The sequence below is a fragment of the Sapajus apella genome, unplaced genomic scaffold, assembly GCF_009761245.1.
Source record: "Sapajus apella isolate SASKATOON/1434 unplaced genomic scaffold, GSC_monkey_1.0 scaffold36, whole genome shotgun sequence".
Classification (NCBI taxonomy): domain Eukaryota; kingdom Metazoa; phylum Chordata; class Mammalia; order Primates; family Cebidae; genus Sapajus; species Sapajus apella.
This window is the reverse complement of record NW_022436976.1, coordinates 11,923,911-11,951,169: the sequence shown is the minus strand read 5'-3', so window position 1 is coordinate 11,951,169 and position 27,259 is coordinate 11,923,911. Positions and strand designations below refer to the sequence as shown.

Here is a 27,259-nt window from a genome sequence, read left to right as displayed (position 1 = left end):
AAAAAAAAAAAAAAAAAAAAAAAAAAAAAAAAAAAACAAAGCCAGAGGCATCACATTACCCAACTTCAAACTATACTACAGCATACAGTAGCTAAAATAGTGTTATACTGGTACAAAGATAGGCATATAGATCAACAGAATGCAGTAGAAAACCCAGAAATAAACAGTAAAGCCATACACCTACAATTAAGCTTTTTTCTTTATAGCAAGTTGCCAGGTGGGTATTCCTCTTTGTTGATTAAACAGTACTTGTGATGAATTAGCAACAGTTTATTGCTTTAATTTTTCTTGAATGAACTAAGATCGTAAAGATCTTAAAGATACATGCAAAGGTGTCTGAAGAATTTTGGTAAGTTTTTTTAATAAATATATCTTCTGTCTTTTAGATACTTTTTGTTCACTTAACTTCAGTGAAGGACAACCTCCTTCTATACAGAGGATAGCCAAGTGCTATAATCTCTGCTGCCTCACTGTACTTTCCTTTCAGTACTTACACACAAAACAGAGCTAACCTTTAGAGAGCTCTAAGTGAGTTGGTCCCCAGTTAAACATTATTTTTCTTCAAGATAGATGTTTCAAATTATAGATAATCTTATTGTTGAATAGATTCATTTTTTGTTTTTATTTTTTTGCAATTGACCTTCGACTGCAAGGATCATTACTTTTGAACTATTTATTGAGCTATGTATGGTACATGGCTAATTTAGAGATATTTGATATTTTAAAACATAACTTTTAATCATTATTCTTTCAGAAATGTGAGCAATTAGGAGTTACAGTGAGTTATATTAATACATTTTCAGTTGTCATAATCACATAAATTAATTCAGAACTTGTAGGCTTCTAGCTGTCAAGAAAAAAAATCTGCCATATACAGTGAAGATTTTTAAAAATTATTATCACTAATTAGTTTCCTTCTTATTGAAAAAAGTCATTATTCCAATTATAAGTCCCCTTGGTTCTAATGAACTAGGATTCCGTATGTTACACCTCATATTTTTTCTATGAAAATAGCTTAAAATATATTAACACGGAATATAAAAATGACAAAAATAGATTCAAGCCCTTCTTCCCAGGATACATTCCCAGGGCAAATTTCATGAAGGTATCAAGAATAGTAAATTGTTCTTAGTGTACTCAGGATATGTCTGTTACCTGGTCCAAATCTGAGATCTCTTTGTTCTTGGTGATATTTTGTCATGTAAATGGGAGTGAGTCTTGCCACAGGTCTGCAAATGAAATTTTAGTCTGTTTGAGCCTCTCCTCTGAATACTGAAATTTTGTGCACAGAAAAATCCTTTGTTTTTTATATAAAGGTTTTTGCTAAATGATTAATATATGTTGATGTGTGTTGTGAAATAATTTACCTACTTTATAGCATTTTGGCCTAAACACTAGTATTTAAAATATTAACTTAGTATTTGTATTATGCTTCATTAACATTATAAAGTTAACAGCCTTTAAATTTGATATCTATGTGATTTCTATTTCATATCAGTTGTATTTAGATTTTATGAGTTCTCTGTTCCCCTGCACTTCTAAAAGATGAACAGCTTTTCTGGGAATATCTGGTTACTGTACTTCTTGAGTTCAAAATTACTTACATTTATTCACTCATTTTTAAAAAGTTTATAAAGCATATGGACATGGAGAGAAAATCAGGGTAGAGGTGCAAATACAGAGAAATTGTGGGACCTATTTTCTGGAGATTGTTAAAAACAGGATAAATCACTATCAGTCTTACTTGTAAAAAGTGGTGACCTGTCTAAGAGGGCAGTGCCTAGAGGTCCTCCTAAATTCTCAGTAATCCTCTACTCTGAGACATGTTCAACAGTTGACATTAGGTATTTTGGGTCCTGGACAATGCTTTTCTTCAGGATACAAGGTTTATCACAGAATATGTTTATGAAATTGTAGCAGAACTGAGTGTTAAGGGCAAACAAAACATAAGAAAAAGGTAAACAGGATATCTTCTACTGAGATGATTTATGACTGATCTTGCCTTTGTGGGCTTACAAGAAAATGATGTATATTTTTAATCAAAATAAACACAGGACCAAAAGGAATTTAAATTATTTAATGAGGAGGGATTAAAACAAGAGGCTAATTTCTGATTATTCTGGACTATTTTCTAATTGGCAAAACTGTCCAAGCTAACTCTTACCAATGATCCTTTTGGCCATTTCTGTCTTCATCATCACCTTACTGGGATGGTTAGGAAAAGAAGAAATCCTGACATCTGTTCTTTTCACTAGCAACAAATTAAAAATTCCACATAGGAGAAAAGGGAAATGTTAAAATGAGAATTGAGGGTTACTGTTTATTTCCTACAATACTGCTAATATCTCTACTATTATTGTCCCTGTTACCCTTGCCCCAGTTTTTTAATCTCTGCCTTCCTTGTTTCATCAATGGGGCCACCTGAGCCCCCGTGGAAAGGTTCAGCTCTGCTTTAGAACCAATCTGTACTTGAGCAGACAGTGTTCAAAAAGCCTCAGTCACATTTTACCCAGTCTTTTCCTATGAAATTGAGAATGGCTCACTGTCTTGGATCCTAGAGCCTGAGATTCTTCTGGTTTATGTTTTTGGAACTTCCTTTACCTCTTCTTTGGATTGCTTCTACACATCCTCCTAAGATGAAAAATTTAAAACGCATTATCTCTTTGGGGAACTCACTTTGCATCCCCTCATCCAGCCCCTCCTCATTGCTCCGTAATACCAGGTTTATCTCTAGTGTTCTTCTCTCGCTGTGTTGATGTCACCTATTTTATTTAGCCGCTATATACAGTAAACTTCTTAAATTCAGGACCAGGGCTCTCTGTCTTCTATGCTTGGCACTGAGCAGGCATTCATTAGACAATTGCAAGTGAATTACTGGTTGACACAGTCTGAAGCCATGCTGGACTCATAATTTTCTCACACTAATTCCCAGGTCTGTTTTTCTCTTTAGCCTCCTCTTTTCCTTCATTTGGTCAGGCTATTTCCTAAACCTGCAGTCTTGGCTTTTAGAACCTCACTAAGGTTTAACAGATCGTCAGAGGACAATCATCTCCTTGCTGAACTACAGTAGTACTCTCAGGACTTCCAGCTACTGCATTCCCTCCATAGATCCAGCACTCAGGGTTGCCCTACAGAGCTAGACTTGCCATGCTTTTAGACATAGTGCTGGGCATGATTTGGATCCTCTGCCATCTCAGTGCCTGCCTGGTGAAAAGCTACTCTCTGTACTCTGTGTTGATGCTTTAATCCTAGAGCTGAGGAGTGAACATTTATCAAGAATTTAGTTAAGGTGTTTGCTTATTTTATTATTACATCATCTCATTTAATCCTCACATAATTTTATTGATTAGAAAAACAGAGATCATACAGCTATTGTTTCAGTCTAAATTTTAACCCATGGTAAGACTGAACTCTTAACCAGTATTCTGTAGCGCTGAAGTAAGGGGACCTTTAAGAAGATTACCTCAGGGAAGCTGACAGGAGAAAGTTCATTGCTTGTATATATGTATATATACATACATATTTTATTATTTCAAGTTCTAAAGTTGACCATTTAAAAGATTTATTCCCAAGATTCCCCATATAGCAGGATAATTATTTTTCTGATACACATGTATGTATATAATGTGTGTGTCCATATATATATATATATATATATATATAGACACACACACGTAAGCATGTATATATGTGTGTGTATATATATATATAAAACTTTTATTGTAAGTTCAGGGCCTGCTATATTTTTTCATCCATCTTTGGTGAAAATATAGAATATTGGTAAGGGTATATTTCAGAAAAGCTAGAAAAGAAAAAAGCTGTTTTTCAAAACTTTCAAGATAAGCATTTTCTTGGTTGATTCTCATTAGCACTGAATTTTTTAATTCAAACAAAGAACATTTTATTAAAGTATTTACAACAAATAAAGTCACTTTCTATGTTTGTATCTATCTTATTTGCATATTATTGATCTGCTTAAAAATTTGACTAGTTAATTTACTTCTTCTCTGAACAGGCTACATAATTTTCAGGTCCCAAAAAATAAATGTATAGTATCTTGTTTTAAAACAGGGGTGTGGATAATTTCAAGGCAGCAACAGCAGAATGTTAAATCATGCAGGAGGTCATGCTACATACAGGATCCTTTGCAACTGCTTGAGTTGCACACCTTGATGTCACATACACATTTATAAATATTCCTGAAAATGTTCTTAACTGGAAAGTGACCAAAATCATAATAAAATGAAGTGCTGGTAGTGAAAAAATATGTATGTAATTGTCTTGCTCCCTTTAATTTGATTACAATTTGGAGAGAAAAATGTATTTAGTTAAATAATAGTGAAGAGACTTCACAGCCTCTTAAGCTATAGTTTAAGTTTACATTTTGCTAGAGCTTAGGAAAATGATTTGAGTCAGTTATATCTTATACTTAGGAAATAGGTCAGAAGAAGAAAAGCAATTTGAAACTTTTGTTTCTACCTCACACTGTGCTTATTCTATCATGAAAAAAATTATTAAATGCCTCTATGAAGCTCTGTTAATTGTGACCAAAATTCAAGCACATGGAGAACATTACCGGAAAGAAAATACAACTCACTGTAACCTCTTTCTTATGTGAATTCTGTATATACTTTGTGATTTGCATACAAATTGTTCATGGACAGAAATTAGATTTTATTTGGATTTAGTAATAGGAATTTGTCACATAATGAAACAGAGCTTATACGAGCAATTTTACAAGTAAAGGTGTCTTTAGAGGAGAAAAAGTAACCAGAAACAGAGAAGATTCCATTATTAGTCTAGTTTAAATGCCATTTCTAAGACTGGTATTTAAAAACATTACATATTTTCAGCCTAGAGAAGAACCACTAGAGAATGAATAATATATTTATTGTGTATTTAAAATTTATCAGGTATTTCCAAGCTGTAAAATGTATTATTATTGTGCATTTCAGTCAACCAATTAATGCCTCCATTTGTGTATTACAATGTCAAGCAGTTAGTAAGCTGGATGGAGACTTGGTCTGGTAAATGCTGTAGGTTTGGTTCTCTTGGTGTGATTTTGGCAAATAAAACCAAGTTTTAGCTTTTTTTTTTTAATTGGATTTGTAAGAAAACAAGATAGCTTGCTCCATTATTATTGCTTTCCTAGAGATAATTTTGCAGCTATGATTATAAATAAACTTCTATTATCAAGTCTTATTTCCCAAAAGACAGGGAGAAAAAAATCTATCATTGATTCTCCTTTGTGTGAGTTTCATAGTTTCTGGCAATATGTAAACCTTAAGAGTTCATGCTGTCTATTTAGACTTTTTAAAGCTCATCTTGAGTTTCTAGAAGATTTCTTTTTTGCTCTACATGTTTTTCTTCAAGGAAATTTATATTGTAGGAGATGTAAAAATAGACTAAAAGGAAATAGCAAATCAAGTCAATCAACATTTATTGACCACTATGTACAAGGATATAGAATAGTTGTAGAAATTGAAAGAAGTATAAAATATAGCTTTAATGCCATCTAGAAGCTCACAATCTGTTAAAGAAAGCTCAATTCAAATATAATAATATGCATTAACTGATTTATTTACTCAATTATTAAACAAATATTTAACAGGCAACTAATAGGTTCCAAGATCTTTGTTCAGTGTTGATCATTTAATGGTGAGTAAAATTGTATGATTCCTAGCCTCACCAAGCTTATGTTCTAGTAAAAAGACTGGCAATCAAATAATCAACAAGAACCATAAAACTGCCACTATGATAAAAGCTGTGAGAAAGGTCACCATGATGCTCTGCCTAAAAGAAGGCGATTTAATCTCCTTTCTTCTGCCTTTTCTCCGTTAGCCTGTTTTGACATTGTAGCCAGAATGAGACTTGTAAAATGTATGAAATATGCTACTCTGCTGTTCCAAAGACCCCATATTACTCATTTCCTTTCTAACCTTAACCTCCACTCTTTTTATGTTAATTCCTCTTCAACCTTAAGTTTCTTAAACATGCCAGCCATGCTCCTGCCTTGGGCCTTTGACCTGCTTTTCTCTACCTGGACCTTTCTTCTCTCTGAATGTCTTAATCCTTTACCTTCATAAAGTTCTGGTTCAAATGTAATTTTCTCAGGGAGGCCCTTCCAGATCATCCTATCTCTTACACAATCTAATTGCTTCCCTCTTTTATTTTTCTCCAGCACTGATCATTATATAACACAGTCTATCTTTTATTTCCTTTGCTTTACTGCCTGTCTTCTGGCTAAGATATATGCTCAACAAAGACACATACTTCGTTTTTGCTTCCATATTATTATTCTCCATTCCTAACACAGAGCCTTCCTGGTATACAGGCAACACAATATTTGCTGAAAGAATGTATCCATGGTTATGAAGGTTGGGAGAGAATCACTGAGGAATTGATCAGTTGGCTTAGAACTTGAGAATCTGAGTAGATGTTAATCAAGTAAAGAGAGGAAGAAATAATAATGATGGTATGAGTTGTAGTAGTAACAATTACATGTAGTGCTTGCTATGGACTAAGTGGCTTACATATATTAACTCAATTTTTAAAACTGCCCTGCAAGGTAGGTAAAATTATTATTTCCACTTTACAGATAAGAAACTGGGGTACAGAGAGAGATTTCCAGGCAGAGGAAATCTAGGTATGTGGAAATGATAGATATAAGAGCTTTCTGGCTGTAGGAAATGCAGTGAGGAGACATGAAAAGAGGGTATGTGTCAGTAATTTTCTCAGGGAGGCCCTTCCAGACCATCCTATCTCTTACACAATCTAATTGCTTCCCTTTTTTATTTTTCTATTGACTGTGTTATATAATGATCAGTGCTGGAGAACATCTAACATCTACTATTCCTTAACTGAGTTAAGGAATCTGGTGGAGTAGAAGCCTAGAGAAAACTGCTAGGGACCAGGTGACTAGGAGACTTATTTATAGAGTGACCACATGTTCCTGATTCTTCAGGACACTCCTGTTTTATGTCTGTTTTTCTGGAGTAATAGAGTTCACCCTCTTTATTTCTCAAAGTGTTCCTGGGTTAGATGATACACTCAGTTAAGGAATTCTGTCTCCTTCCAAAGAGCAATAAGGAGGCATTAAGAAGTGGTGATCAGATTTTCAAACTGAGAAAGTAACTGGCTATAGTGTTAAAAATAAACTGAATTAGATGAGTTTATGCAGGGAAATATATTAGGAGGCAATCATCTCTAATGGTTTCCTGGCCATGGGTTTGCAATAGTAGAGATGAAGAAATAAGGGCACATTTGCAAAATATTTTAGAGGGTAAAATCCAATTAATTTGTGATGGTTACATATGATGAGGAAGTAGGAGAACATGCTGTCACAATAACTCCTAGGTTTCTGGTTTCCACAGCTGGATAAAGGACTTCCAGATCACTGTGATGGGGAAAAATGGAAGAAGATCCTGTGTCTGTGCTGTATAGAATGTGGAATGGAAGGTTAAGGATCAATAAATGTGTAAATTTTTAAATGTTAGTTATATGATAAATTATCAAATGAGATTTCTAGTCCATGAATAGTGTTCCATTATTTGGTTGTCAAAATGTTTACCTCCCTACCTATTGATGAACATTTGGATTGTTTCTTGTTTTTAGCAATTACAAATAAAACTGCAAATGAATATTTCTGTATAGGTCTTTGAATGGACATAGGCTTTTATTTCCCTTAGGCAAATATCTAAGAATGCAATGGCTGGATCATTTGGTAAATTTATATGCAACTTTTTAAAAAATTGGCAAATGGCTGCTAAAGTCATACTGTTTTACCTTCCCTTCAGCAGTGTATGAGAATTCCAGTTTCTCCACATCCTCACTAATACCTAGTAAGTTCAAATTTTTTTTTAATTAACCATTCTAATAGGTACGCAGTGGTGTGTCTTTGTGGCCTTAATTTACATTTCCCTAATGGCCAATGAGTTCAGCATATTTTCATGTGCATATTTGTCCTCTGTATATCTTCTCTGATGGAGTATCTGTTAAAATCTTTTGCCTATAATATTATTTGATTGGAAAATACTTTATTTCTTCATTGTATTTAGAAGATTTTTACTAGGTATAAAATTTTAAATTACATGTCTTTTTTTTCCCTTTATTGCTTTAAAATTATTTTACTGTTTTCTGACTTGCATTTTTTTCTGACAAGAAATCTGTTCCTTACGCTTTGGCCCTCAGTATGTAATGTATGTTTTTATGCTGGCTACTTTTAAGATTTTCTCTTTATCATTGACTTTTAGCAATATAATCGTTATGTTTTTTGGCATAGTTTCCTTCACGTGTATTATATTCTGGATTAATTGAGTTTCTTACATCAGTGAATTTACCTTTTACTTTAACTTTGGGAAAATTTCTGACCTCATTTATTTAAATATTATCTCTATCTCTCCTCCAATTACATGCATATTAAGATGTTTGCTGTTGTCCAAAATCTCAATGATACTCTTCACTTTAAAAAAATTATTGGTCAGGCAAGGTGGCTCATGCTTATAATCCCAGCACTTTGGGAGGCCAAGGCGGGTGGATAACTTGAGGTCAGGAGTTCGAGACCAACCTGGACAACATGGTGAAAACCTGTCTCTACTAAAATACAAAAAACTAGCTGTGCATCATGGTGGGTGCCTGTAATCCCAGCTAATTGGCAGGCTGAGCAGGAGAATCATGTGAATCTGGGAGGCAAGGTTGCAGTGAGCTGAGATCGTGCCACTGCACTCCAGCCTGGGTGACAGAGTTAGAGCCTGTCTCAAAAACAAAGAAACAAAAGTTTTGCTCTCCACATTTCATTTTGTATTATGTCTATTGCTATGTCTTCCAGGTTACTAATCTTTTCTTCTGTAATGTCTAACATGCTGTTAATCCCACCTAATATGTTTTTCATTTTACATATTATATAGCTTTCATATCTAGAAATTTAAGCTTTGTCTTTATTATATCTTCATGCTTGTACTTAACTTTTTAAACTTATGGAATATAGTTCTAATAACTATTTGATTATGCTTATTTGAAAATTCTAACATCTGTGTCCTTTCTGAGTCAGCTTTGATTGATTGCTTTTCCCCTATTTGAAAATCATATTTTTTTGCCTCTTTGGATTTCTGGTAATTTCTGACTGAATTTCAAATACGATCAATTTTTGGTAATTGGGTTCTGTGTATTTTTGAATTCCTATAAATATCCTTAAAACAACTCCCATATCTACCCCTACTAAGATGCAGTTAACTAGATTTGATCCTTTTAGGTCTAGCTTTAAGATTTGTTTGGTAAGAATGAAGCAGTGCTGTGTAGAGCTAGTAATCTACCACTTAGGGAAGTCTCTTGTGAGTACTTCATCTAATGCCCTATGAATCAGGAGGTTTTCCAGTCTGGGTCTATCCAGTGGGAATAGGGTCTATCCCTGGACCTATGTGAGCACTGAGCACTGTGGCCAGTAATTGTCTCTGTTGGTCCATTTCCCAATTAGTGGTAGTTTCCTCAGATAACCCTGATGATCAATGCTCCACCGAGTCATCAAGGGGAACCCCCTGCATATCTCTGTAGTTCTTTCTTTGAAGAGCTTTCTCATCTTTGCTAATCTGTTTTATGAACGCTAACCACCTTGCTTTCTCCAGACTCTCAACTATGTCTTCATAAGAGAGGTAGTTTGCCTGGGTCTGCCTGAATTTCCCCTTTTATATCATGGCCTGGAAACTCTCTGCAGATAATACACTGAGGCAATTGTAGGGCTCATTGTGTTCATTCTCATCTCCTAGGAACTATTGTCCTTCATTGCCTGATGTCAGTTTCATTTGTTAAAAATTAATGCTTCATGTATATAGCCCATTTTGAGATTGTCTCAGGTAGGAGTAATCCAGTCTCTGTTACTCCATATTGGATGCATGACGAAGTCCCTAAGGAGCTTTTTAAAATGTAGATTTGTGGTATCAAGAGATTCTGATTCAGTAATTCTGGAGGGGATATCTGTAATAAATTCTTTTTAAAAGCCTCAGTGTGACTCTTAGGCTACCAGGATATTTAATCACTTGTCTAGATAATTAGCTCAATAAAGTTCAAGGTCTAAAAAGATTTTATGCAGAGAGTACACTTCGAATTATATTTTAAGGAAGGGTGGAATTTGGCGAGCACACGCTCTGTGCCAGGAGCCAGCGGATGAGCAAATGTTTGAGGGATGGAAAAGTTGGTTTATCCTCCCCTGTTTGCCTAGAAAACTTCTACTTCACGCTATACCTCTCTATAGTTTTCTCTTTCTTCCCCAGACCAAATTTAAAATGTACACATTTTTGCCTGTGTTGTGATAGTTCACACATTATCACTATCAAATTCACATATACCTTATATCATAGTTGTTTTTTTCTTCCACTAACCTGCATATTGCTTTTGATTAATTTATTTTTGACTCCCAGTATCTAGTGCAGTGGTTAGAATAGCTAGGTACTCAAAAATATTTATTGATCTGACCCGTTGCTCCTCTTTTAATATTTACAAATAAGTAGTAACTATTTCATTGGAAAAGTCATTTCCAACATGGGTGTTTTAAATAATGAATTGAGAGGCATAACAGTATATTAAACTATTTATTGTTATATAAAACATCACCCCAAAATTTTGTGGCTTAACAAAACAAACATTTATTATACTGCAGTTTCTATAGATCAAGGATCTTGAAATGTCTCAGGTAGATCCCCTGGCTTAGGGAGGGTCTCTCAGAAAACTGCAGTAGAAATGTTGAGTGAGGTTGTGGCCATGTCAATGAGTGACCGGAAGCTAATCCACTTCCATGCTACTTCACCTGGACTTTGGCAGGCTTTAAGTCCATACTTGCTGCTATCCAGAAGCATCAATGGTACCATCTGGTTCTATCCACAGGGCAGTTCACAACAAGGCACGTGAGAGAGAGGTCAAAAGAGTGTAAGACAAAATCATAATCTTGCTGTAACCTAATCTTGGAAGTGACATTTTATAACTTTTGCATATTTTAGTTGTTAGAAATGTCATTATGTCAACCCCAAACTCAAGGGAAATATTTAACCTCATGAAGAACCAATACCACTTATATTTTATCAGAAAATATCAAATATATAGAGAGATGGATTCATAGAGAGATTACTTGTTATGTCTGGCAGATATGGACTCCAATACCTTAGGAAACGTAGCACGATGCTATACTCATGTGTTTGGACTCATCTTCACCTGGAGCACACATGGCCTGGCAAGTAGATATGGTAGCACTGCTATTCTCCAAAAAGTAACAACTCGTTTCTGTGGAACAATGATTTCCAGTATGTATTCTCTGATGTCGGATGTTCCATTGGTACCTTGAAGGTCATGCAGGGAGCAAGAAAGGGGTGCTGGGTCATGTCCCTACCACTAGATGCCACCCAGCTCAACTCTGTCATAGTACTCAAGTTGAGTTCTGAGTTCATTAAATAAAAGTATGAAAAATATTTGAAACGTTTGCAAAACTTGGCTCCAGGAGCAATGGTTTTTAACCATAACATAGTATAGTGGTTTTGTCATGTGGGCTCTGGAGCAAGCCTGCATGGTGTGTTTGTATATAGGCTCTGCCATTTCCTAGCCATGTGTTGGGTTATAGAAGTCTGGGCTTGAGTCCCATCTGCAATTATATCTGTTCATTTCTGTTTCTGAAGCCAAAACTACTTGGGCGCATGTGATATTGTGTTTCTTTTTGTTTTTATTGTAGGCTTCTATTATTAGCCACCCTGTATTTACCTTAACATGGTTTAACATGACCAATGGAATGGTTAATACATTTACCACCATTATGCTTACTGTTTTCCATCCCAATAATAGGTTTCTGACTAGATGATGTGTATTCTTCATTTTGATAAACTCTTTCTCAGAAAGAAAATATCCATAATCCATTTCTGTATCTGTCAAAGCATAGTGTTTCATAACCAGTTAACATTTTTACAACTGTGGAAGAGCCAATTTCATGAATCACTTATTCTAAAATTTTTGCAGACCAACATTTTCAATCTTATTGTTTAATAGTCTGTAAGGTACAACTGATTATCCACATCTGCTGTCCTAAAATGAATTAAAAGAAGTATCTTACAGTATATCAAATACTCAGTTTTCTGGTTTTATTAATGAAGAAGTTCCAAAAGGCACACACTACATCTTCTACACACTCACTTGCACCAGGATTAACCCTTGAGTCTAGGACTTAATTGTTCTTTTTGTTCTTTTTTCTTTTTTTTTTTTTTTTTTTTTTTTTTTTTTTTTTGAGATGAAGTTTTGCTCTATTGCCCAGGCTGGCATGATCTCAGCTCACCATAACCTCTGCTTCCTGGGTTCAAGTGATTCTCCTGCCTCAGCCTCCCAAGTAGCTGGGATTACAGGCACATACCACCACGCCTGGCTAATTTTGTATTTTTAGTAGAGACAGGATTTTTCCATGTTGGTTAGGCTGTTCTCAAACTCCCGACCTCAGGTGATCTGCTCGCCGTGGCCTCCCAAAGGGCTGGGATTACAGGTGTGAGCCACTGCACCTGGCTGTGACTTAATTGTTAATGTTGTCTTTTTCATTTTTATATTCCAGCTGCTTGATATTCATTAACCATTGATATAACTTTTAGAATTCTTATTACTTAGTTTTGTGTAAGATGCAAAATCTTTATGTGACCCTTCTTATGTTCTATTAGATGATTCCAACACACCTTCTAAGTGTAATTTAAAAGTTGATTTTTCAAGTATAGGCAAATTACTTTGGTTTTCAAGATACTTTGGCAGAAGATTTTTTTTTTTTTTTTTTTGAGAAGAGAGGAACAGGTGACTTGAGTAAAGGAAGGAAAGTCATTAAAAAACCGGTTGTCAGGCGCTGCTTTCATTTCTCTGTGAATGTGAGGTTGAGGATAGGTGCAAGGTGCAGAGGAATGCCAGAAGGAGGGAGTTTAACTTGTACCTCAGTTTCCAAGTCTGAACAATTACAATGTAGCGAAAACTGTGGGGCCTATGACAATCTATATAAATAAATCCCTAACACAAAACTGTGGCTTTTCAAGTGCATAGAACATGATGCACTCATAGCATTGTGAATTTTGAAAGCCTTTTTTCTCAGCCAGGGATATTAAAATAAGACCTCCATATAAGAGAATGATGGTGGGGAGGGGGCAAGTATACATCTAATGAAGCAAAGATGATGATTGACTGAACAACACAGAAAATCTGCCTTCCTTTTCTTACAAATATCTCTTTTGTGAGCTACCTTGACAGGCATTCTTTTGTTCTCTTCTTAGATAAGTCTTTTCTTTCTTTTTCTGGCTCCCTGCCTTCCCAGTTTTAAACCATAAATATCCTATAAATATCTCCTCTTATTTTAGCAAAAGGATATTACTTGCTAGTATCAATTATTACCTCTATAAAATGGTAATCACTGTATCTTCAGCCTTGCCCTCATCCTGCTTCTCCTCCCTCTCTTTCTCCATCAGCTTTTCTGCTTGTATTCTCATCACTTCCTGAGAAGTGATGCTAAATTTATGTAACTGATGAAATTACTTTATATATATATATAAGTTAGTATGTAAGTTTTATTTCCATGGCTTTATAGAGCTTTTTAATTTCTTTTATGATATTATCTTGTGGAATCATCTTCTGTGTAATTTTAAGATCCAATTTAATTTTAACCTGTGATAATAAGAGAAAGATCATATAAAAAGACCTCATTTCTGTGACAGCCTGAAGAAATTATTTTCCAATAGATTTTTGTACTCAAATACTTAATTAGAACTATGTCAAGAAAATAATAGTCACATTACAAAAATATTCAACCAATGTTATAAGTGAAAAACTCTGCAATAACCTGACATAGAGTAATCTCAGCTAACATTTACGATGGTTGTCAAGGAGTGTGTGTGTGTGTGTGTGTATAATTATATATAATATATATTTAATTTATAATATCTATAATTAACATATTTAATATATATTTAATTAAAAATAAAAAAGCCTATAGAAATTAAAGCATAGAGTCAAAAAAAAAAGGGCTTGGTAACTCTAAAGCAAATGTTACCATCTACAATGCTTTCTAAGCAATATAAACCCTCAATACAAATGGATAAACAATTCCTAGTAATTTTAATTGACATAGCTTTCAGTTCATTTGTTTGAAAACTTGAGAATTATGTTCAAATTTTGATTGAGAGATTGACCCCAATGGAAACAGTTTGTGGTGTGGAATAAGAGCATAGTTCTGCCAAAGGTAACCAAAATAAACTAACTATTACAAGTAATTAATCAAAGAGACAGAAACTCAAGGTGATTTTCCTGCTTTATACGTTCATGAAGTAAACAAAGTTTTATCTTCATGTTAATCTCCCCTTGTAGGCATCCTCTTTTATAGTCGTTTGTTGACCTTTTCTTCTCATCTTTACTTATCATCAGCTTCTGCCTCCTGGGTTCAGACTGGGGCTACAGGCACATGCTGCCATGCCTGGCTAATTTTTTGTATTTTAGTAGAGACAGGGTTTCACCTTGTTGCCCAGGCTGGACTCGAACTCCTGAGCTCAGGCAATCCACCCACCTCAACCTCCCAAAGTGCTGGGGTGACAGGCATAAGCCACTGTTCCCAGAGATTCTACCATCAGAATATCTCTGAAATCTATTCTCCATCTCCAGGCCACCACTACTATCTCAACTCGTTTTATTCTTGTCTCTTAAAAACAAAGCAAAACAAAACTTACTGCAGGATGTTACTAACTGATTACCTGTTTCCAGTCTTGCTCTTTCTTCAATCCATTGAAGCCATACACTTTTCCTAGAAAGATCCTTCTAAGATGCAAACGTGTTTTACTCTTTTTAAAGTCTCTTGGTGCATCTCTGTAAGAAAAACATCCTAAACTTCTCATTTGAATATATGAGACTCTGAAAGACCCTTAACATATTACTTAGAATAAGTTTAACTTTTTTTTCAGTCAAGTGCCAACAATTATATAGTCATAGTTCTTTTTACAAATATGTTATTAATATGACTATTGCTGAAAAACCTTTAAAAAGCTGTCTCCTCAATAGAACTTTCTGCAGTGGGAAGGAATTGCTAGCTAGCCCTGAATAATGCCACATAAAACAAAAAGCAACATGGGTGCCTTTTGGTGCCTCAGGCGCTCATAAACTTGAGTATAAACTTAAGTGTATTTCCTTACAAGCTTTGTAACCCTGAGCTTCACTGTCCTTGTTTTTAAAATGGGGCTATTAATAACAATTCCATCAGACTATTGTGAACATTAAATGAGGTAGATATTCTTGGTCCATTAGCACACGTTTTTTTGTTTTTGTTTTTGTTTTTGTTTTGTTTTTTTTGCCTTCTAGTGCTTCATTCAAAATAACAAGAATCAAAGGGCACTTGATAAAGATTTGATGTTTGTAGAGACAATATCATCCCAGGGTAAAGGTGACTGAGAAATAGAGAAAAGATACAAAGCAGGACTGTCAGTTGCCAAAACAGGTAGACTGAATGTTGGAGGAAGTCTGAGAAAAACACATGTGCGCGTGTGTGTGTGTGTGTGTGTGTGTGTGTGTGTGTGTGTGTGTTTCTAGTAGTAGAAGTAGAAGCCATAGATGAAATCAATCAAGGCACATATAGAGCAAAGTATTGTGCTAAATGCTTTACATGTATTAATTCCAAAGAATTACAGGAAAAAAGGAGATCACAAGAAAACACAAATGTCAGTGAGAAAAAACAACAGTTAAGAGATGAACGGAGAAAAAGCCATTTCTGTGGAGGAATAATAATAAGTAAGCAGAGAGGAGGAAAGAAAACTTGAAAATTGTGGTGTCAAGCAATCTAAGGTAGAATAAGATGTTGAAGACGATGCAGACAATAGTAGCAAAGGCTGAATAAACAGTAAGATAAGGAAAAGCACATGTTATACAATTTCTAACTAGTCTTGAGGTCTCCTCACAAGAGGACTGTAAATGTTAGTCTCACCCTGACAGGGCTTCATGGATTTTCACAAGCTACCTCTTTATCTTGGCAGGTAGCCAAATACCTATCTGTGACCAGGTGCTCCTCTCACAGGAAACCTGTTGATATTTACAGACCTCCTTGTGGCTCTTAGCTGACCTGTGTCAAGTATTTTCCTACAAAGACAGCCACTCTTTAGGAGAGCCCTAACTTAGAAAACAGATCAGCTCAATGTGTCAGTCAGTTAAGACACAGAGGAGGCAACTCAACAAAGCACATGAAATAACAGAAGCTGAAGACTGCAAACAATTTTATAGTCATGATCTTTTTTGCAAATATGCTGCCAATATGATGATCACTGAAAAACCTTCGAAAAGCTGTCTCCTCACTCGTACCTTCTGCAGTGGGAAGGAATCACTAGCTGGTCCCAAATAATCCCACATAAGACAAAAAGAAGCATGGATGCTTTTTGGTGCCTTTGGGCTCTCATAAACCTGAGTTTATAAGATAAACTTACAGATCTCAGAGAGAAGAGGACAGCACACCTTACAGGGCCAATGGGAAGTGGGGCCTGGGGCAGTTCAGGACACATACACCAACCACCAAGTGGGAATCAAGAGAGAGAAAGAGAGATCATGATGCCAAAGCCTTTATTGGAATCCAGTAGAGATCCAACAGTTACACAGGCAGGTTTCCTGAGGGAAGTTCTAATTGATGGGTTTAGAGTAAGCAGACACTAGCTCCATGGGGCCTTGCTGTTATTGAGAAAAGTCACCGCTGCATATCTACTGCTCAGTTCAAGCTAAATGTGGGTGTTAGAGGGGCAAGCCAAGTAGATTATGTCTAGCTGTCCCCTAAGGAGAGGGTCACTAGGAGATTGTCATGCATGGCAGGTATCTGGATGAACCACATTGAGGAACTGGGAAGAGGTAGAGAATTAGAAGCTGTCCCTGGTGACAAAGTACTGCCTGTGGTATAAGAAATCTTGTATTCAAAATATATCCTGAGACAATATAAATCTATAAGAATCCACTACAGGCTAAAAAGCATCTAAGAGGATGGACAATTAGGGGGCCTTTGATGTCATTTTACAGAGAAATATCCCTGCAGTGGTAAGGTCTAAAGGTAGATTGTAGTGGGCTGAGGAGTGACACATAGGAGGTGAGGAAAGGTGGAGAAAAGTTGTACATGACCCTTAAAAAATACTGTCTACGAAGTTTAGGATGAAGGACAATAGTTGGAGGGGACAATAATTGAGAACTGGTTATTGAATGTCAGACCTGAAAATAACTGGAAAAATATCAATCCTAAATCAACTTTCATGCTAATGTCTTTAGGATCATTTTGAATTGATAAGTCATAGACTTTGGAAAAACAATTTTTTCATCTAAAGCTTTGCTAATACAGATTTTCCCCTAAATGGAAATGGGTGTCATCCCAATACTGCTTCATTTTTCTTCTGTCTATAAATCTCAATAATAAAGGTTAGACACAGGCATAGAGAAGTGAACATTGTAGCCTTGAGCCAACTATAAATCTTAAGGAAAACATTGGTATAAGCATGAATTTGAAGAAGATCCAAAGAAATAATAGAAAATAAAATACCACTTATAGCAAAGAAAAATTTAATTTTCAAGTGTAGATATTTATTGAAAGTCTGCTAAGTATGAGGCACTATGTTTGGTTTGGTAATTTCAACTGAGATTGATTGCCATTTTATTTCATCTAGAATTTACCCTATTCTATTTTCTTTTCCATGGGACATTTAGTTCCTCTTTATATGGTCATTCTTTTTTCTCCTTTATCCCTGCCCAGTGACTTCCTTAAAATAAAAGATAGGGAACTAAATGGATCCAAGTCAAATAAAGTCAAACTGTAGCAAAAACCTTTAACAAGAAAGAACAGTGAGGGCTTTTGCTATTGTAGACATTATTTTTGGAATTTTTGAGATTTTGAATAAGGTCTGGCTATTTTAGTTTTAAGGATTAAATTTCAGGATCTCAGGTGAAAAGTCCTTTTACCTGGAGTCAAAACTTCTTATACTTTATAGAGACAATTTTGAAACACAAGTTTTAAAATTTTATGTAAGAGTGTTAATTTCCAGAAAGATTGCACTGTGTCCCTAAGTTTTACAGGCATTCAGAAAGTAAGTGATTAATAAAATGACCTATTTGCAAAAGCTTTTCATGGAGAATATGGGAACTGAGCTTGGTCATGAGACCAGGTGTGTGGCAAGCAAAGAAAAAGGAAGACATTCTAAGAAAAAAAAGCAGAATGCACAAATCAGTGTTTAAATTACAAGCTAGAAAAACTGGAGGTGAAACACTTGGAAATTTTTTGAGAGTCAACTGGTAGATAAAAATATCTGTAAAGGGTAATTCACATGGTAATTGTCCTACTATCAAAGTAAAGAGCTCTAACTCCTTTTCTGTGCTCATAAAACAACCACTTAATGTGAGGCACTTTATGGTCCTTATCCTTCCATAAGTAAAAAGTACCAAGTTACCAGCCCATAATTGAATCTTATTTCTTTAATAATAATACTACTGATATATATTTAATAATATTTATATAGATTTTTTTATAACAATACTGAGTATATATTAAATACTGCTACTGAGATGTATATATCTCAGAATTATTCTTATATATGTATTTCAGTAGAATTTAATATATATCTCAGTATTACATATATTGAGTATATATGTCTCAGTAGTATTATTATATACTATTATATTAATAGTATTATATATCAACTATATATTTATATGTCAGTACTATTATTATTAAATATAATCATACATTTATTTAAATATATATTCTATATATTTCATAGCATTAAATGTATATTTAATAATACATATATATTTAATAATATTAAGATAAATATATATTTATATTAGTTACATAAATCTAAGTATGATACAGTGTATATCCTCAAAGTGTTTAAAGATTTATATCCTTAAAGTATATTAAAATAGCTGTCATAAAATATGCTTCTAGTTTACAATTTTACTATTTTTTTCTGAGAAAAAATCATGACCATATATTCTCACAAAAAAAATCAAAACAACAGAATATATGCCATGCAAAATGTTAATGTTATAATATATTTAAAACTCAAATCACAGGTCTTGAAATATAGCAAACACGGGATTTGCTGAAGGTTAATTTAAAATCAATTATCAATAAATATTTGTTGAATTGAATTATTTAAAATTCTATCATATAATTAAGTCCTAATTATTAATGTTTAAATTCTTTTATGCCTGGTGGTTTATATACCTTCCAAATTTTCACTTTAACTGTACTGAATATACATCTAATTTAACAATTATTAGATGCCTATTGCCCACCTACCATAGTAGGGAACAAAGTAGTTTCAGTCCATGACTTCACAGAGTTTCATGTAGTGGAAAGAGTTTGAAGTTGGTTTACCAACCTTTCAGGTTCTGAAGCAGATGAATTATGAGAAAAATAACTTGATATATATATTAAACCCTAATTGTTTATATGAGTGTACTTGTCTTAGTCCACATGACAGACAATATACCATATTCCCAATAGAGTGCTGGGAGATACTTTTTCCATCATTACTCCAAAGGTCATACAAATTAATACATGTATTCTACTCATTAGCTAAAATTAGATAATTCTAACATGCATTGCTCTCAATGGTTAAATATTTTCTTGAATTTTAAAACAAACTAAGTAAAGCCCACAATTCAATAATGATTCTGTATGGTTTCATTAAAACTTACATTTTGACAGTTTCTCAGAAAACCAACAGTTTATAATTAATGAATGTTCAGCCAAAGGTTGACCTTCTGAGTAACTGGATAAGTGCAAACTTAGGAGGAAAAAAAATGGCTTTTGACTATTTATTAAAGCCTAAGAGCTCTTATCTTTTAGAATGAAAGTTCTGGAAGCATGCCTAAGAAATTGGCTCTATAGGTTAACATTTGAAAATCCATTTTACATAAAAATTCATGCTGTCTACTTTATGCTATGTTTAAAATAAGAGAAATTGTAAAAAGCTTAATCTACCTTGATTGCTAGGGGCCTCCTTTAAAGTTTCCTGAGATTAAACTCTCAGGCATGTGAAGCCTAAAGACACCAAGCACTTGTTATAAATGGCCCCAGCATTCATTTTCAGCCTAGATCTATGGAGCCTCTACTGACAGATGGCTTCTTCCTATCTGGGATTAAATGAGTTACTTTATTTACTTAAAGGTTAGTGTTAATGAGATCAAGGTCACAGGAGTGGACTGGTAAAAACAAGATTTGATGTCAAACAGACCTGGATTTGAATTTCACTTCTACTCCCCAGAGGCTCAGTTTCTTCATCTTTAAAATGGAGAGTAGCACCTCTTTCTGTGTATTGGTATGAAGTAAAGTAAACTTCAGTTACCACTGATACACTTGGTTCCGGATCTGATCCATAATATTCCCTCAAAAAAAGTTCATTGCAGTTTTAATTTTTGTATTAGAAAAACAACTCACTGTACACAGTGTGTATTCTCCTGATCATTAATCAGCAACATTCAGTTATTAGAAAAAAAAACATTATGTGAGAAAGAAGCCTATGCACCTGCTTATATTTGAACCCATCAGAAATTTTAGATTTTCCAACAAAAATTCCTTTTCTTATATGACAACTATTAGCAACTCTAATGCTATCCCCCAATTGAATAAATTATGAGATAAGCATGTAAAATACCAGTTTGGGCTCATATTTGCTCAATAAACTGTGTTTAATGGACGAATAAATGGAAGATTAAAAAATTAACTATTTAAAACTGTGGAGCACTCAGAAACAAATCTTGAGGCAAGAGACTCAAATTTGGTTTCCTGTTGACACTGACTTACTCTACCTCCTTGAATATTTCCTAATTCCTCGTTCTCAATTTTTTCTCTTTAAAATGTAAGGGTTTGATATGTAATGCCTATAGTCCCTCCCTAGTTCTGTAGGTCCATGATTCACACAGTTGGGGTAACATGATTTAGGAGGCAGTTTGTTCATAGAAACAAAAGAGGTGATAGGGCATAAGTCCCTTGAGCTCTTAAATTCCATCTTTCTGTTTTCTCTTCTAATAGGCTTTGAAAATTTTTCTAAATGTGTATTATTTTGCCAACTGAAGAATAAACAGTACATTAGCAAAGTCCACAATGAAAATGAAGAAAATTTGAAGGAATGATGTCAATCTGTTTTACAGAAAAAAGAGACTTGGAGATAGGTATTTAGAAGAAGAAATTTGAAGTATCAACAAGTTTGTTGTGAAGGGTAGCAAAATATGCTTCCGCAAAATATGCTACTTTGGCTTATTGATTATTTTGAGCTAGAGAAAATAGAAAAGAAACAGGTATAGGAAATTTTTGCTCTCCTTCTAGTTGCCTAAAAGTGGGACATAAATTTGTAAAAGAGTCCTTCCTCTCTTCTCTACCAGAAAGGACACAAGTTAAGAGACATAACTCTAGACACTTACCAGCCCAAAGAAGTCACCGGAGGAATCTATATAACAAACTTTGCTAAAACTAACTTTTATTTTCCATTAGTTTCCTTCCCCAATTTCTTGCCAGTAGAAAGTTTAAGTTATTTTTCTTTGTCTTGTTACTACTCTACAAAGTCATTGTAAATTTTTGTTAAGATTATAGGTGAGCCCAAGTTCTAAGTTGTGGTAAGAGACTAAAGATTTAATTTCTTATTGACAATGACTTGTTCTATGACCTTGAAAATTGCCTAATTACTGGTTCTCAATTTTTTTCTCTTTAAAATGTAAGGATTTGATAAGTAATGCCCATAGTTCCTCCCTAGTTCCGTATGGCTATGATTCACACAGCTGAGGAAACATAACTTAGGAAAGTCATGCTTATCTCATAATTTATTCAATTGGTGGATAGCATTAGAGTTGCTAATAGTTGTCATATAAAATAAGAAATTTTTGTTGGAAAATCTAAAATTTCTGATGGGTCCAAATATAAACAGGTTAACTACTTTGAGTTACTCATCGCTGAGTATTCCCACTTATGTGCAATGCACAGGTTAATAAACCCCTGTTTGTTTTTCTCTTACTTATCTGCCTTTTTCTCAGTCAAGTTCATAGGGTCTCAGCCAATAAACCTAAAATGGATAGAAAAGATGTATATATTTTTCCCCTACAAATACCAATATATGGCTTTCCATAATGACAATTGGTCAACAGTTCCTGGTAGGGTTTTTCATTTGTTCATTCATTCGTTCAATAAATACTTATTGAATGATTACTATTTGCATGGCCACGTGCTAGAATAAGATTATAAAGATGAATATGACACACACTTTGACCTTAAATAAATTTTTCTTTAGTAAGGATTATAAGGCATGTATATAAATAGAAAAATGTTCTACATTATGTAGTGAAACTTACATGAGATTTATGAGGAGATAATGTTTAATTTCAGCCAGGCAGATGGCAATGAAGGGAGGGAAATTGAGGAAATCTGGGAGAAGATGGCATTTTAGCTAGAGATTAAGCATCCATATATTAGGCAGAAGGACATTTCTGGCTGAAGAAATAATGTGAACAAAGCCTCAAAGGAGCATGAAGCTGGATGCAGTTTGACTCTACAATTGGGTTTGTGAAAGAGAGTAATGAGAAATACATTTAAAAAGAACACTCTTAGATTGAAGAGACCTTGAATGTCATACTAAGGACATTTAGTCTTTATCTTTCAGAAAAAAGCAAGACACTGGAAGTTTTGGATAAGGTAAATGGAAGAAAGCTGTGTTTTACAACCACCATGCACAAATCTTCAGGGTGGCAAATCCTGAAGATTTGTGCATGGTGGTTGTAAACTGAATCTTAATAGGCAGATAACTCAATTGAAGTTCTTAACCATAATCGTTTTCTTGTCCAGGCTGCTGATGTGCTGTTGCAACATGGAGCTAATGTCAATATTCAAGATGCAGTTTTCTTCACTCCATTGCACATTGCAGCATACTATGGGCATGAACAGGTAAGTCTGACAGTAGGATTTCCAAAGGTTAGGTGTTGCTTAAGTATAAGCTTTTGTTGAATTGTCCTATCTTCAAAGAGTTTATATTTAAAATCTCTGAATTATTTTTGCCTTAGTCTCATCAACTCATCCTTGAGGAGCTTGTAGATCCATATAAGTATTACAGTTGTTATGTTATTAATTTTTACTGACAATCTTAGTACACAAAGAAGCAGTGGGGCACATTGGTAAGTGTGTGGCCACAGGAATCAGTCACCTAAATTTGAAAAATTCCTAGTGTTTTGACCACGTATAGGTTATGTAAGATCTTCATTTCTTCACCCAGAAAATGCAGAAAGATATTAATAGTAACCTCATAGGGTTGCTGTTAGTGTGGGATATAAATTGGCAAATGCTCAGTAAATGTGGCTGTGATGATGCTAATAGAAATAACAATAAAACAACTCATAAATGCTGTATAAAAACAATTATAAATGTCCTTTAATTATACAATTTGTTTTAAATATGTGATTATATAACAGGTCTATATTTATAAAGTTTTATATTCTGTAATAAAAAGTAATATATATATAAATCTTTAAAGTTTTTAATATACTTTTGTTCCATACGTGATTTTATTTAACCTTCACAACTTTATGAAATTAATGAGTTACCACATGAGTGAGCTTTTACTGTGGAGTAGGAGCTATGATAGAACCTTTGTCTTTTTTTCTAATTTTTCCACAACCCTGAAATTGACTGTTATTTGCTCATTCTTATCAATGGTATGCATGAAGCTCAATCAGGTGAGGTAGTATGCCATAATTTTGCAGCTATTAATAATAAATAGAAGAGCTAGAATATTTACTCAGTTCTGTCTGATCCCAAAGCCTATATTCGTTCTGTTGTACCAAAGTACCTCCTCCTATTCTTCAACCAGTGCGACAAATTATCAAGTCCAAACAATTTTCTTAAATGGAAAAGCCAGAATTCAAGAAGACATGTTCTAACTCCAAAGTCTGCTGATTTTCAACCTTAACATATCAAAAGACAAAATTTTTATGTTACTTTTAAACACCTTCCTTTAGCAGTGAGAATACTCAGCCCCTCCCCACAAAAAAAGAGAGGGAGAGAAATACAAATGTAACTGGATAACTAAATATAACTATTCATTGAATACTCCATTTTCACTTTTCCTCACTTTGTCTTTCTAGACTCATTCAATTGTATGATAGAATTATTCCTTTTTACCTTCCTGGAGGTCATGCCACAGCACCACCTGAGGGTTCCAAGTTGAAGATCAAACTTACTTGTGTCCCTGCACTATTAGTCACTATGCCTTTATTCCTCTGCTAGCTGGCATATGCCTGGACACTCTAAGACCTGTGAAGCGTGACCTATAGGTAGGAAAGATTGCTTATTTCACTGATGTGCTGCTCAGAGTGCACTGGAGTGCACTGAAGAGCTGGGCACTGAAAATGCTTTTGGAAGTACAGGCCTAAAAGCACAAGTAATGGAAAAATCCCATCCTTTTCTGACCTCAGGCACAGACAGGATATATACAATGCATATTATTTGTAGAGTCATCCTCTTCGGCGATTAACCTCATCACCCAGCAGAAACATAAAGAGCCTGTGTGCATGTTGGGTAGAGAATTAAATTTGTTTACTTTCCCTGAAAATATAGTCACAGTCTTATAAAATTATGCGAAAATGTGGATGGCCCTTTTATGATAAGGGACTCACTTTCTGTGTGTGAAGGCAGCACAAAAGTAATTTATAGATGCCATTGTCATTTGCTAAAATATGCTGACAAGGAGAATGGTACATTCAATACATAAATGTACCTAATGTGCCATGTTCTTTGCCATTTTTTTATTTACTTATTTTTAAGTGGAAGAGTAGATGTTTTATACCAAGAGCAATATTTCCTAGGTATGTAATAATAGTGCTTAATAGACAATCGATTTCAGAGATAGTTTTAATCTGTCTATTATAAAGTCCCATAATCAGAATATATGGAGTCTGTGTAAATGGAAATATCTGCTTAGGCGTGCAAGGTTCTTGAAACTAAATTTCTGCTGTTCTCATTTCTCCTGAATTAAGTCTTGATCAGCCCATTAGCCTACAAAGAGATAAAAGGCACATGCTCCAAGTTGGGGTTACCACATTTACTAACAGTTATTGAATGCCAGGCACTTTTCCAAGTGCTTTTCATGAGATGACTTATTTAATCCTCATAACAACTTCAAGAGATAGAAGTATTATTATTCCCACTTTAGCAATGAAGAAACTAAAGTATTAAAAGGATAAATGATTTCTTCAAGGCAACATAGCTGTTAAGTAGAAGCCTGATTTCCAAACCCTGGCTCTTGTCCATTACACTCAGTAGGAATTCAGTTCCCCACATCACACCTAGCTAATATTTTGCCTAGAATTCCTCTTAAATGTCTACCATGTTCTTGAGAGATTAATACTCAAGACATGTTTATTTGCTGACTCATGGGAAGGAAAAATAGTTTTAGAACATGAATTCACTTTTGTGCTGACACTTCGTGGTGAAGACAATTGAGAGGGGGCAATTGCTACTTGAAGCCTAACTGCTATTTTAATGACTCAGACACATCCTAACTTACCTTTTAGTATCACTGAGGTGACTTTTGAAAGTCTTAGGAGAGGCAATGTCAAGGTTACACAAATTATTTGGAAAGTTCTTAAGTGTATACTCAAAGGAATTCCTAAATTACCTAAAGCAATCCCAGGAAGACTCCTACATGCTTCATCACTTTGTCCCTCTCTAACCATATGGATGTAGAGTCTCAGTTAATTGGAGAAGATGCCAGGGCTACTGTACCTATCTCTAGTTCACTCATATATCCAGAATAAGAGCTAGAACTCCAGTAGCAAGATGATCAGTAGTGATATGTGACTGAAGCTCCATAAAAATCAAGAATCAAGTCAACTACCACTGGCTCTAGCCAGAAGGAGACTTTGGAAGAGATCCTTCGGAGAAGATTCTGCATGATTCTAGAGAGGACTTTTTATGTACCATAAACCTACATTATGAAATTGACAAGAGAGTTGATACTAAAGAGAACAAATGGAAAAAGTAGGTTTTCAAGGTCAAAAAATATGGAGAGGATTTTTTCAAAGCTCCCTAGCAACTCATTTAGCCCACATTAACTCTGAAACAGAAATTGTAAATAACACTGTTTCAGTTCACCATCAATAATAAAAAATAGCATTTATAAAACAAATACTGTATGTCAGTCATGGCACTATGCACTTTAAACAAATTCCTAATCTAATCCTCATGACAACCCATAAGTTAAGTGTTGTTATTATTCCTATTGCACATATGAAGAAACTTGAGTATAGATAAGTTAACTAATTTTTCTCAAGAACACGCAGCTAACATAAATCAGATTCTAGATTTGACTCTAGGCCTATCTTACGCTACACCTTAGCTCTTAATCGGTATATTATATTACCCCTCAAGTTAACAACTTCATTACGTATTATACAGTAGCAGGCACCACTAGTTGCTTAAGCAAAAGTATCACTTCAACTATTACCACTTTGGGCCATATATTTTTTTCTTTCTTGCAGACTCATGATTTTATTTCACTGTTCAACCTATCTTCTAGAGGTTGTGCTTAGAGATGCCCTGATCTCTAGCCACTGTGAAGTCACTCACAGTAAACCTTTCCGTTGTCCAGGGATTGGTTTAGAAAGTTGCAGATGACCTAGTCCAGACTGAAGAGATATGGAAAGGTGGTTTCTGGGGAGTTTTTAAGAAGGAATTTCTAGATTAAAAAAAAATGCTCCTTGTTCCAAAGGGTAGAGATCATCTTCTCCTCTACACTGTGGACTTCAGTTTGTAATGCCTGGAGATGCTGCAGCTCTCTGCTACCATAAGGTGATCCATCCTGCTTGCTGAGCATGGCAGAACAGAATGACAGAACTTGAGTTATTAAGCTGTTGTAGTAATCAACCCTAGAATTGTTCCAGTTTTGGACTTCTTGCTAGGTGATATAACAATCAATTTTTTATGGTTTAAACTGGTTGTTTTCTTGTATACTGCCAAAAGTTTTGCATTATTGTTTGAGTTTTGATACTAATTTCAAATAAATGAATCCTTTAGGTAACCCACCTTCTTTTGAAATTTGGTGCTGATGTAAATGTAAGTGGTGAAGTTGGAGATAGACCCCTCCACCTAGCATCTGCAAAAGGATTCTTTAATATTGCAAAACTCTTGATGGAAGAAGGCAGCAAAGCAGATGGTAGGATTATATGTTTAAAAGACCTTTTCTGTCATTTGCATTATGTATATCTTTTACCTGTGCTTCTCTTA

General features: G+C 34.6%; 1 protein-coding gene across 1 annotated transcript in view; it reads left to right on the top strand.

Moving 5' to 3' along the window:
• The window catches only part of LOC116564091 (serine/threonine-protein kinase TNNI3K), a 324,743-nt gene that overhangs the window by 102,816 nt on the left and 194,668 nt on the right, over positions 1-27,259 (top strand). Inside the window, exons 8-9 of the mRNA XM_032297087.1 lie at positions 22,829-22,927; positions 27,050-27,188. Coding sequence (XP_032152978.1) covers positions 22,829-22,927; positions 27,050-27,188 — 238 coding nt within the window. The remainder of the gene's footprint in view (positions 1-22,828; positions 22,928-27,049; positions 27,189-27,259) is intronic.